Source organism: Argopecten irradians, chromosome 8 (assembly GCF_041381155.1).
Source record: "Argopecten irradians isolate NY chromosome 8, Ai_NY, whole genome shotgun sequence".
Classification (NCBI taxonomy): domain Eukaryota; kingdom Metazoa; phylum Mollusca; class Bivalvia; order Pectinida; family Pectinidae; genus Argopecten; species Argopecten irradians.
Genome location: NC_091141.1, coordinates 41,380,504 through 41,394,607, shown reverse-complemented (window position 1 = coordinate 41,394,607; position 14,104 = coordinate 41,380,504). Strand labels below are relative to the sequence as shown.

At 37.6% G+C, this 14,104-nt stretch overlaps 1 protein-coding gene across 1 annotated transcript in view; it reads left to right on the top strand.

Annotated features, from left to right (window-relative positions):
* Nucleotides 1–14,104, top strand: part of LOC138329908 (uncharacterized) — a 159,859-nt gene that overhangs the window by 119,132 nt on the left and 26,623 nt on the right. Inside the window, exons 11-12 of the mRNA XM_069277192.1 lie at nucleotides 5,826–6,026; nucleotides 6,383–6,452. Coding sequence (XP_069133293.1) covers nucleotides 5,826–6,026; nucleotides 6,383–6,452 — 271 coding nt within the window. The remainder of the gene's footprint in view (nucleotides 1–5,825; nucleotides 6,027–6,382; nucleotides 6,453–14,104) is intronic.

Below are 14,104 nucleotides of genomic sequence, written 5' to 3'. Positions count from 1 at the left end.
GAAGGGGGGAACAGGTTAGGTTGAAAAGAAGGAAGGGGGGAACAGGTTAGGTTGAAAAGAATAAAGTGGGAAGAGGTTTAGGTTGAAAAGAAGGAAGGGGGAACAGGTTAGGTTGAAAAGAAGGAAGGGGGGGACAGGTTAGGTTGAAAAGAAGGAAGGGGGAACAGGTTAGGTTTAAAAGAAGGAAGGGGGAACAGGTTAGGTTGAAAAGAAGGAAGGGGGAACAGGTATAGGTTGAAAAGAAGGAAGGGGGAACAGGTTAGGTTGAAAAGAAGGAAGGGGGAACAGGTTAGGTTGAAAAGAAGGAAGGGGGAAGAGGTTAGGTTGAAAAGAAGGAAGGGGGAACAGGTTAGGTTGAAAAGAAGGAAGGGGGAACAGGTTAGGAAGGGGGAAGAGGTTAGGTTGAAAAGAAGGAAGGGGGAACAGGTTAGGTTGAAAAGAAGGAAGGGGGAACAGGTTAGGTTGAAAAGAAGGAAGGGGGAACAGGTTAGGTTGAAAAGAATAAAGTGGGAAGAGGTTAGGTTGAAAAGAAGGAAGGGGGGGACAGGTTAGGTTGAAAAGAAGGAAGGGGGAACAGGTTAGGTTGAAAAGAAGGAAGGGGAACAGGTTAGGTTGAAAAGAAGGAAGTGGGAAGATGTTAGGTTGAAAAGAAGGAAGGGGAACAGGTTAGGTTGAAAAGAAGGAAGGGGAACAGTTAGGTTGAAAAAGAAATAAAGTGGGAAGAGGTTAGGTTGAAAAGAAGGAAGGGGGAACAGGTTAGGTTGAAAAGAAGGAAGGGGGGAACAGGTTAGGTTTGAAAAGAAGGAAGGGGGAACAGGTTAGGTTGAAAAGAAGGAAGGGGAACAGGTTAGGTTGAAAAGAATAAAGTGGGAAGAGGTTAGGTTGAAAAGAAGGAAGGGGGGAACAGGTTAGGTTGAAAAGAAGGAAGGGGAAACAGAGGTTGAAAAGAAGGAAGGGGGAACAGGTTAGGTTTGAAAAGAATAAAGTGGGAAGAGGTTTAGGTTGAAAAGAAGGAAGGGGGAACAGGTTAGGTTGAAAAGAAGGAGGGGAACAGGTTAGGTTGAAAAGAATAAAGTGGGAAGAGGTTAGGTTGAAAAGAAGGAAGGGGGAAGGGTTAGGTTGGAAAGGAGAAAGGGGGGGAGAAATTATATAAAAATGGAGGTAGAGGAGGAATGAGAAGAAGGGGTGGAGGCAAGAAGAAGTAAGGTTGGAAAGGAGGAGGGTAGAAATTATATTGGAGAGAAGGAAAGGGGAGGGGAAGAGGTTAGATAGGAGATGAGGAAGGAGGATGAAGTAGTAAGGTTGGAATGGAAAAGGAGGAAGAAAAGGAGGAAAGGGCGGAAAGAGGAGGAAGGGGTGGAGGGAAGGAAGAAGTTAGATTGGAAAGAGGGGTTGGAAAAAGGAAGAAAATGCATTGGAAACAGGAAAGGGGGGACGAGGAGAGAGAGAAGAGGTAAGATTAGAAAGGAGGAAGGAAGATGTAGAAAAGTGTGTTTGTTGTTATGTAGAGCTGTGTTTGTATATCGCCTTCCATGCTATTGGTAATGTTGAGTGGAGTAAATGGAGATCTGTGGTTGTATATAAAAGTCCCTCCATGCTATCAGTAATGAACATTATTAGTGGTAGATGTCTGTATACACTAAACATTTGTGGGGTAGTGACTTAACCCTGAACCCTAGATAGGCAGTCTACATACAATGTGAATCTCTGGTTCATGTTTCCTTCCCAACATATATTGGCTGTGATTCCTATTGGTGTAAATAGAAAGAAATACAATAAAAAGAAAATGTGGAATTTTAGACAACTGAATTCAAGTTAGATAATTTTACCAGTTTTAAAAGTGGTCACTGATAATAGAACATATAGTGAATGATATGTATATTGGATTCTGTTCTTTGTTAATTGGATTCTGATCTTTGTTAATCAGCTGCTACAGAGTTAATATTGATTGGTATTTCTTTTTTTTTTCATGACAGAAAGTTCCACATGACTTCTCTATACAAAGTAATTCCAGGTTAAAACTTCTCAATTTTCTTTTAAAACTTACACCCATAAAAAAAATTGTTTTTTTTTAAACTGAATAAAGAGAAAATATCATCTTTTATTTGGGATTCAGTACTACCAGTGCTTGCTTGCTTTATAATAAGATGATATTGCCTGAAAATAAAGAAATAATTAAGATAAGAGACCAGAACAAAGAAAACTATCAGAGAAATTACCCAGAATCCTCATTGTCCAATTCTGATATGTAATTATATAAATTAGTTTATATGTATATTATGATTTTCTGCTTCATAGAATCTTTGATAAACTAATAAAAATGACAATAAGCTTCCAAAAGTCATTGACCCCTGAAGACATTTTGAAATCTTCCAATTTTTATGGCAAGAAGAGTTCATTATGAATTCAGAGGTGAAGGTGATTAACTTACATTAATTATCTACTGCTACTTACATCGGCCATGGATGAGATGCTCTCTGATAGAACACGAAATATTACATAGATTTAACGATGAGTATTGGCAAAGATTTGAGTCTTTGCTGTTCAGAGATGTTTGCTGTGTATGATCAGGTGCATTTTATTCCAAAAACTAGCCTTCTCATTGATCATGATTATCTCATTTACACATTCATGCACCCCTGAAGATACATTTAGACTCTTCCAAATCAAAGACTAGACCAGTCCATTATGAAATTTCAGGGGTGAATGAGTTAAGATCATCACATTGATACTATCATACTTGTCATTTATTGATAATTTTCAAATTCAAACTTTTATTAATTGTAAATTGTTTATAATCAAAAAAATAAAACTGTAATTTTTTATTTTATTGAGCCTAATTGGTGAACTTACATCACCAGGAAAGGTCTTGTATGTGGCCTGATTCTGTATAATATAATTTTTTTGTGTGTACTTTATTTTGGAGTATGGAGCTTTATTTGGTATAGTTTTATGGATACAAATATTTTCGTGATTAGCCGATGGAGCAAAAGTGACAAAAACATCAAAATTTGTTATTTTCTTATTTGTGGTTTCACAACAACCACAAAAACATTTAAAGATTCTACACAATTAACAATTCATGTATCACAAATGTCTATTTTCAACGACAGCTTGCAATATTTGAAGACTGAATTTGAACCTATCATGACCAATGCAAATAAGAAAATCATGTAAGCACTTTTACGTAGGTTCGGATCCCTCTAGAATTTTAAAAGCCATTTGGCAACAATGAAAAATATTTTTATTTCTCTTTGATATTTTGGCTGATGTATATTCATTTACAGAAAACATTAGTGATAACGTGAACTATAAAACAATTGTAGTGAACGGTCATATACATGCAATGTGGCACATAGACCAAGAGTCGGTATTACAGCATCAGAGCTTAAATCATGGACCATGTTTTTACTGTCAAAAGTTTCTTCTCTATGCATAGTTCTGTCATTTTGAGTTAGGACCGCAGTGACCAAGTGTCTCGACATATTACCACAAGCCCTCCACTTCGGGGTTGCATGTTCGAATCCCATGTTGGGCAGTTGCCAGTTACTGACAGTTGGCCAGTGGTTTTTCTCTGGGTACTCTGGCTTTCCTCCACCAACAAACCTGGAATGTCCTTTAATGTCCCTGGCTGTTATGAAAGGACATTGAACTGATAAAACAATACATTATGGATGAATTTTGTGGTTTAATCATCCTTCATACTGGAAGAATTATTGTTGATAATACATCTTTAATGCAAAAATAAAAGTAAATTAATTCTTGGTTGTTTCTTCCTGACCATATTCTAATTATCAAAGAAATATCATTCGCTGATTAAATTAGTTCCTGAAATTGGAGACAAATAGGTTTATGCATGGAATCCCAGATGGAGAATGATGGCTTCAGGTTTTGTCTTTTATATGAACAGAATGAGTGTCTCATGTGTTTTTCACTTTAGAAACACAATAATTTGCATGAAATTTGTAACCCGAAAAATCCTGTTTCTGAGAAAGGAATCGATACCAGCTCTCTTGGGCTGACCTTTTAAAATGTTTTTACTCCGATATACAAGGTCAAAAGGTCATGTATGAGGACAATGTTTCATATATATATCCACTTACAGAATTAGGTTTATTTTCGAAAAAATATGTCAATGCTTTTTAGTCCTCTGGGATATGAAAACTTTTATTTTAATTTATTTTGCAGTTTAAATGTTTGATCAGATATACATGTATACATGCAGTAGCATCAACTTATCTGCAGTGCAAAACTTAAATTGTCATAGTACATTTAATTACCATTTAACTGGTTAAAATTTTATTGGGGGCAGGGGGTGGGGGGTGGGTAATATATTCTTGTTTTTCAACTAAAAACAAGAAAATTGAAAAGTTTTTACACAGATTTGATATAAAAATGGCTAGAAGGGTATATAAATTATATATGATTCAACTATTTTAATCATAGCAACATGCACCGTGAAATTCCAAAAATTCATCCCAGTAAAACTGCATTAAGACAATTGTGATGATATACCGGTAACAAGCAGAAATTTGAGGTGCAGAATACCTCTTACATAACAGGTTGTTTGTACTTTTCCCCTGAAGTACTCCTACTTTAGAGACTTGACGAGATTACAGTCTTATAAGACCATCATCCTCTGGGATACGTTTATAACTTAACATCGTGCTCTTTTGTCCATACCTCACCTCCCACCCACAGCTCTGACATATATCAGCCATAGAACTCCTCCAGTAGGCTAATTGGACATGCAGGTCTAATTTACAGCACATCTGCAGACATGGAATTAATTTTGATTGGTGGTCTTAGAGCCCACAGAGATCAGAGTTTGCTAATAAATCCTACCTTGTACTTTGTATATGGAATTTTATGTCCGACCAGTAGCTATATACTGAAAGATACATGTATCGTTTGAGTTGTCAGTAACAGTAATAATTCTCCACATTTTATATTTGCATGGTGCTGTTGGAGCGTTATTGAACATCAAACTTAATATCTATTTATAAGTGCACCATACTCTGACATTCCATGTATGAAAATTATAATTAGGAGCTTTTGATTCTGCAGAGCCATCGTATATACCGTATTCGCTGTAATTAATGCCCTGGGCAATTGAAAATTGAAACAAAAGGGGACGCTTACTAGTGAACCAAAATGTAAATTGTGGACGAAACTGTCAGCAATATTTTTAACATTTTCTGTATACTCATGACACATTGATAATGTTACAGTAAACATGTATATGTCTATTATCCTTTGAGACGCATTATCATGTCATGATACACATGTAAAAGACTCGCACGTTCATGTAATATGGTATACAATGCTGATGTAAGAGGCATCACACCATTAAATCCATTGGAGGGGGGGGGGGACATTTAAACAATCTTATTTTCTTCTCCAGGAAAGGGGAGGGGGACTAATTAAGGCAAATATGGTAAAAAGTATCTTGAATTTCTCTTTTTCTTTTTGAATTCAAATTACCATATTCGACCCAATAACCACCCATGTCCCTATAAGCACTCCTCTTTTTGTGGCCTCATTTCAATTGCCTGGGTATAAGACCAAAAATTATCAAAACTGTTTCTGTTTGCAATAATTTCGTCTGATCAAGGACCTTTTAAGTTTTTAGATTTTTTCATAAAAATGCCCTGGCCTTTTATTGGGTCGAATACGGTATCTAGGGTTTTGGAATGTATGCAATTTCTGAAAATGTTTGATTAATCATCAATTGTTGAAAAGAAATAACCTTTTTGAATAACAATGGATTTTATCAGCTTTGATAATTTGATGATTTTTGTGATCTTTGACCTCTGTTCTTTCAGATTGACCTTTTCACCTCTTACATCATTGATAATTTGATTTTTGTGACCTTTGACCTTTGTCCTTTCAGATCGACCCTTTTCACCTCCAAACAGAATGGTTCCGTGGAGGATATGTCAGACAAAAAGAAGTCAGCGGCATCCATTAAAGGCATGTGGAAGAAAGCTGTCAAAAACCTCAAAACTGCATCAGAAACAAAAATAGTAAGTGTCCCTTCATCAAAAACAAAAAAAGTGTCCAGATATACTAGGGATCGGGATTACCAAAAGGACTCTCTTTATAAAATTGATTCACATTTACCCCTAAAAATTCATAATGAACTGTTCCAGCCTTCGAATTAGCAGAGTTCAAATTTGTCTCCACGGGTTACCGTAATGAGATAAGAAATTAAATAATTATCTCCCCTTATAAGAGAGAAAAAAAGGTTAAAATGAAATGCTTAAAAGATTTCCAGTTGAACCAATTGAATTCACTTCTTAACTTTTTAAAAGATGCAAGAAGGATTTCATGAAAATTGATTTGCTTGACGTGTTTTAATAAGACTTTGTGTTAATTACAGATAAAGAAAGGCAGTTTTATAAAAAAGAAGCAAGTCTCCACAGAGTCAGACGAACCTGAGCCTGCACCAAGTAAGTAGATTTAGTAAGATAGCTACCTATGAAAATCTCTAAAAAGGAAAGGTTTGAATTTAAAATGCTTGAGTATAAAAGATTTTTGGTTGCCTATGAAATGTTGTGGAATTGGACCAATGACGTGTATTGCTGCCTTGTTGTCCGTTTTCCGCAAGCTGAAATTAACCTAAGAGAAGACGACATGAATTTTTCCTACTATTACACAATTTCATAGGACAATGCACCAATTCTTTTCTCAAAATTGGCTGGTGGTTTCCAGGATTTTTCTGATAAACTTTCTGCAGCTATAGTTTTCAGTAGATATACTGCAGTCTCAAAAATCACCATCGTTTTATTACTAGTTAACACCAGTTTTTAACTTGAACTAGAGGGCGGTGGGGAGTCTAGAGGGCCCATTTTCAAGAAACAATTCCTTTACTTTAAAGGAAATGTCCTTTAACATAAATTTTGGAGCCGCGGTGGCCGAAGTGGTCTAAGATGTCCGGACATATTACCAATTTCAATTAGGATATACGCTCCACTCTATAGTGGGGATTGACAGGTTCGAATCCCATGTGGGGCAGTTGCCGAGATTATCTGTCCATAATTTCCGCTTGACCGGTGGTTTTTTCTCCGGTGTAACTCCGGCTTTTCCTCCACCAACAGTATCCTGTCATGTGCCATTCGCATATGACCCCCAGAGGCTCGTTAAAAGGACGTTAAAACTAAAACATTCATTTAACCAAAAAATAATTCTTAACTAATTTCCCCATAGAATAACATTACTTAAGTGTAAGGAGTCTCATTAAAATCTGTAATGCTTTCCTATGGAGAATTTTAAGTTAAAGAATTCCTTCAAAGGACTGATTGTGAAACTGGGCCAGTCTTCATTGAATTTATAAAAAGTGATGCCATTCCAGAAAGTTCTTTATTTATTCTCCTGAGCAGAATTGAGTTAAAGTAAAACCATTAGTCGTCTTTTCTTTTAAAAATTGTGAATTTTTGTGGGCGGGGGGGAGGGGGGGTTATTGTAAAATAAATATAAATGCGGTATGTTTCCTACATATGCAGGCTGTCTTGTGCAGCGTAATACAGAGAAAATCTTACTCTCACCGGAATTGCAGATATAATCTCTGCCCGATCAGTAAAAATGAATATGATATACCATGCTAAAAAGTCCATAAAACATTTTACTGATGCGACTTTGGATTTGTACCAGGATCCTCTAGAGGCTTGAGATAAGCACATTGCCAACCATGATATCATGTTGATGTATGCTATCCCTTCAACTCATTCACCCCCGAGGACACATTTGGACTCTTCTAGTTCAAGGTCAGGAGCAGTCCATTATATGATTGGAGGGGTTGAATGAGTTGTGTATTGTAGTAGCCTTTTGTAGCATTGTGGATGATTTGTGGAATACATGAGACACTTCGTTAACACACTGAGTATAATACTTATGGTGTACATACGTCCTTATATTTCTGGCGGGAGAGGTCATGGGGTCGTATACTTAGGGTGTCCGAATAGTTCTAGCGGGGGTCCTTAGGATATTCTAAGTTCTGGGTCATACATATACTTAGGGTCAAATTATACAATTGGTTGTATGTCAAACATAAGTTTAGGTAAGTGTAGTTGTTTTGTGGTACATGACCTGGACTGGTATTTATATAGCCATTAGCTGCAGTCCAAAAACCTAGAAACATTATACAGTAGTTCACCGAATAAACAACAAAGCTTTGGCTTATTTCAACATCCTATTGACCAATCCACAGGCAGTATGTAGCCATGCCTCGTGATCGAAAACAAATGAGTACCAATTCAATGACTTTGTCGTAGCGTTACACATGGGGTACTTGGACAGTTTAATTTTACAGCTGTCAATCTGTCAAAGATAATTTTAAGTCATACCAGGTTTATAGAAGGTGAAAGAGAGTTTTCTGCAAATTTTATATTTGAATAAGCGGAGATCATGTAACAACTGATGCAATAACACACATTAAGTAATAGTTGAAATATAAAGATAAAGTGGACAAAGTTCTGGACAGATTAATTTTATACAAATAGAAGCCAATTAATATTATAATAAATGTAAATGTGTAATAAATAACTGGAATCCTCTGTATATGTCTAAGGTTACCGTGGAATTGTGTGATTGTTTGGACAGAGAGAATCTTGACATTGGAGAGTAGGTTAGTGGGCTATATAGCCTCCAAGGTACTAAAGCTACCATCATCTTAAGATGCTACAGATGATGTGAATGTCTGGTGGAGATAAGAAAGGAATTAGGAAGCAATATATACCTTGTAACAGGGGAAGAGGAAATTGTGTTGTTATATCTGGCTGTATGACACAGAACAAAGTGTTCTGAGTGGGGAAGGAAAGGCTGCTCCTACTGGGTTGATTCCCTTCTTGCTATAATAAGGACTGTTGGGTATTGTAGTATCTAGAATATCCATCCATGCCCCCCCCCCCCAAACCTCCACAAAAAAATCTCTATATATATTACCCCATTTTCCCTACCTCTGCCCCCCCCCCCCCCTTTTACTACTCAGCACTTTCCCCATTCACCTTGACACTCAACCACTACCACCTCACACTCACCCCATCCCTCACCCCCTCCCTACTTAACTACCCCACCCACTCTCCACCACCCCACCCTATCCCACTTAGCTACCCTCACCCCACTTAACTACCCCCACCCTCTCTCCACCACTCCACTTATAGATATACCACTAATGTTTGTACACAGGACAGCTCTGTCACCTGCTTAAGATATATGGCTCAGTTTCCACCAATTATTGCTAGTGTTTTTCTTTCTAAGATATCTACATAACATGCTTAAATAATAAGAGCTTTACCAATGAAAAGGTTATAGACTTATGATTCTTGGCCTGGAATCCCTATATATATACAGCCGAAGGTGAAGGTTAGTTACATCTGTTTACAATTAACTAATTAGTAAGGCTGGTGTAAATAGGGATGATGGAGTAGCTGTCCACCTTAACGAGGGGTAGACATCTTTAACGAGGGGTAGACATCGTTATTAATTTCTGTCATTGTCCCTTCACGAATACCTACACTAATTACAATCAACAGTCCAAGTCGACTACTGGTCACAGCCAATCAATATGGAGTGAATGTACGTGTGTGTCCTGTCTAGTCTGAATGCATACATGTGTATGTGTCTGTCCATTCTGAATGTATGTGTTTGTTTTTCCCAGTTCTGTAATGTTATGTGTCTGTCATGTCAAGTCTGCCATGTAAGTGTCTTTCAAGTCTGAAATGTACGCAATCTGTCCAGTCCCTGAATGTACGCATCTAATCAGTCTGAATGTACGCCATCTGTCCCCAGTCTGCAAAGTGTACGCATCTGTTCAGTCTGAATGTACTGTCCATCTGATCTGTCCAGGTCTGAATGTATGTGTCTGAATGTACAATGTGAGTCCAGTCAGAATGTAATGTGTTGCAGACGCATCTGTCCAGTCTGAAATGTATGTGTCCAGTCTGAATGTACAAGACATCTGTCCAGCCTGAATGTATGTGTCTGTGAAAAGTGTCTGCAGCCTGAATGTATGTGTCAGTCTCAGACTGGAATGTATGTGTCTGACCAGTCCCCCTGAATGTATGTCTGTCTGTCCAGTCTAATGTATGTGTCTGTCCTGAATGTATGTGTCTGTCCATTCCTGAATGTAAGGTTGTCTGAATGTATGTGTCTGTCCAGCAAAATGTTACTGGTACGAGAATGTCCATGAATGTACTCTGTCCGATCGTATATGACCAGTGTCAGAATGTATGTGTCTGTCCAGTCTGAATGTATGTCGTAGTCTGAATGTATATATGTCTGTCCAGTCTGAATGTAAGTGTCGTCTGTCTTCAGAATGTATGTTATGTCTGAATGTTGTGTCTGTCCAGAGTGAATGAATGTGTTCCTGACCTGTATGTGTGTCTGTCCATGTTCTGAATGTATGTGTTAAGTCTGTCCAGTCCTGAATGTTCATGTGTCTGTCTGTCCCAGCATCTGAATGTATGTGTATGTAGTCTGTCCAGTCTGATGTGTATGTGTAAAACGGCATCTGTCCTGTCTGAGGTACGCATCTGTCCAGTCTGTATTGTACGCATCTGTCCAGTCTGAATGTATGTGTCTGTCACTCCAGTCCAGTATGTGTCTGTCCACAGCTGAATGTATGTGTCTGTCCAGTCTGAATGTATCGTGTCTGTCCAGTCTAGAATGTACGCAGTGTCCGAGTCTGAAATGTGTATGGTCTTCTGAATCTGTCCAGTCTGAATGTATGTGTCTGTCCAGTCTGAATGTATGTGTCTGTCCAGTCTGAATGTATGTGTCTGTCCAGTCTGAATGTATGTGTCATCTGTCCAGTCTGAATGTAATGTGTCTGTCCAGCCTGAATGTATGTGTCTGTCCAGTCTGAATGTATGTGTCTGTCCAGTCCTGAATGTATGTGTCTGTCCAGTCTGAATGTATGTGTCTGTCCAGCCTGAATGTATGTGTCTGTCCAGCCTGAATGTATGTGTCTGTCCAGTCTGAATGTATGTGTCTGTCCAGTCTGAATGTATGTGTCTGTGTCCAGTCTGAATGTATGCATGTCTGTCCAGTCTGAATGTATGTGTCTGTCCAGTCTGAATGTATGTGTCTGTCCAGTCTGAATGTATGTGTCTGTCCAGTCTGGAATGTATGTGTCTGTCAGTCTGAATGTACGCATCTGTCCAGTCTGAATGTACGCATCTGTCCAGTCCTGAATGTATGTCTGTCCATGTGATGTCTGTCCAGTCTGAATGTATGTATTTTCAGTCTGAATGTTTACCAGTCTGAATGTACGCATCTGTCCAGTCTGAATGTATGTCTTTCCAGTCTGAATGTACGCATCTGTCCAGTCTGAATGTACGCATCTGTCCAGTCTGAATGTACGCATCTGTCCAGTCTGAATGTACGCATCTGTCCAGTCTGAATGTACGCATCTGTCCAGTCTGAAATGTACGCATCTGTCCAGTCTGAATGTACGCATCTGTCCAGTCTGAATGTACGCATCTGTCCAGTCTGAATGTACGCATGTGTCCAGTCTGAATGTACGCATCTGTCCAGTCTGAATGTCTGTCCAGTCTGAATGTACATCTGTCCAGTCTGAATGTATGTCTTTCCAGTTTGAATGTATATGTCTGAATGTATTGTGTCTGTGGAGTATGTATGTACGCATCTGTTGATGTCAAAATTTCCACATTTTCATTATTTATGCATATTTCGAGTGGTTACCATGGCAACTGAAACTACAAAATTAGAGAACTATCTTTACAATTAAATTAGGGTTGTACAAAATGTGTCATATCCAACAATTTAAATACTAAATAATAGTCTTGAAATTTGACGGATTTTAGGAGCCAAAAAGGGCCCAAACCATACATAGTTTTTTCGAGATATGTACCTTAATTTCAGAACAAGTTTGTGAAGATAAATATTTGCTAATTTAGAATAGAAATTCTCAAGCAATGTAAATGATGTAGGTAGATTTATATTTGCAAAGATAAACTTTCACAAAGACATAAATTGTGAAATTCGCGGAAGCAAATCGCATACAAAAAATGTTGGTTTAGTCAGTATATTGTATTTTTAAGTCGTGGAGTTTCAGGTATGTGTTTGATGAGAATAGAAATTTGAGGAATGGTAGATGACTTAATTATTCTGGAATGATAGAGAACAAACTACACTTGACTATGAATTTTTTTCCTGGGAGATAGATTAACTTTGATTGACATGTCAGACGGACACCAAAGGTACACACCCAAAATGTCCAAATCACCAGCAAACAGTTTCTAGGTGTCAATAACGCTGGCTTTGTTTGTTGGGGAGTGATAGCACAGACTGTTTTGTTCCTCAGTTTGTCATTAACTACTTTATTCTTTTATCTTAAAGTACATGTACACCAGGAAAGGGCTCATCTACCCCTAAACACACAATTGGACCCTTCTTCTTCTGGAGGCTGGAACAGTCCATTATGGAATTTAAGGGATGGATGAGTTTTAATAGTATGCACAGGTGCAACAAGGTCAATTAGGTTTCATTCAAGTCCCAATGGAATGTATATTGTTTAGTACAAAGAAATAATTATAAAGCTTTTTAATTTGTTTATTTGTCTGGATGTTTAAAAATGTGAAATGTACATTTTGTAGCAAAATAATAACAAAACAATTATTCATTCTTGCAAATAATGTTTATATATCATTGACAGAATCTATAAACTGCCAGCTGGGTGGTGGTTTTTCTCCAGGTACTCGGACTTCCTTCCACTAACAAACTTGGCACATACTTAAATGACCCTGTTAATAAAGGACTAACTAATCTAACAAATCAAAACAAGCATTCAACTTAGTATGTGGGTTTACATATAATTAAACAGATAAACAAAATCTCTAATTCAGGACTTTGAATTTCATGGAACAAGAGAAAAATACAAAAAAAGGAAAATTATAATTTAATGTAGGTAGTAGAAAGAAAAAGAAGACTTCAGTTGTTGTCAGGTATATATCTTCTGCTAACTTCCTGTATTTAGAATGTACATACTTCTTGAACAGAAAAACAAAGAAATCCTTGCTAATCTGGTTGGTGGAGTGCCATATTTGAGATGAACACTCACATTTTTTGTTGGGTTCAGTTCAATTGTAGCGGACTTCAACTGGGTCTATCATCGGCGACCTGTGAGGTAGCTTAATTGTTAGAGCATCCAGCTAGTGTTTGGAGGTCTTAGGTTCGAGCCCCAGTCTGGTAGCTACATTTTCTCCATAATCATAGAAGGTCAAGGTCAATTAATGTTCATGTAATCAGATATTTTTGACTGCCTGATACTTTTCTCTTGGTTTGATTGGAATTGTGTACTATTAACGGTCAGGGATATTTAAGGACATGCTTGGAGATGGAGTAAGAACTAGAATACTCAGAGAAAAACCACTGACCTACGGTGAGTTCCTTCCAACTAACTGCCCCACATGGGATTCAAACTCATGACCCAGCGGTGGAGGGTTTGTAATATGTTGAGACATATCTTAGCCACCCAGGCACCATGGCCCCTTTCTCAGATCTTAGAATTCAGTAAGACCTAATAAGAATGTCATCATCAGTCATTACAGAATTCTTTGATCCTGATGGATGTATGTTTGTCTCTAATATTCTTAGCTTAAAATGAAAGAAAGCAGCTTTTTGTAGTTTTTATAAAAATATTGCATGCCACTATAGTGCTGATATACCATTTGGTCCTGACTGATAGGATTTTATGAAGATAGAATGATTTTGAAGAAGCCCTCTTCATTCCTGTGAATCCATTCACCTAGTTGTATCATGTTCCCCCAAACAACCCAGATTTATGACGAAGTCTAGAGGTTTTTGTATAATTTCTTTACTTCGCTTAATTGTTATACTTATAAGGCTGTTTGACGTAATAAAGGAGTCTTAAATCACGATCTGCACGTAAATTCTAGCCCTATATCAATCTTTGATGTCAAACATATGCTGGAAGTGTTCATAGAAACTGGGACTGAACACAGCACACACTTCGTTGCTACAGTATCCCCTGCCAACGTATCAACAAAAAGCCACTCACAGTTATTTATACATCACCGAAATCATAATACATGCCAAAATTTTCTACATTTCAATTAAATTT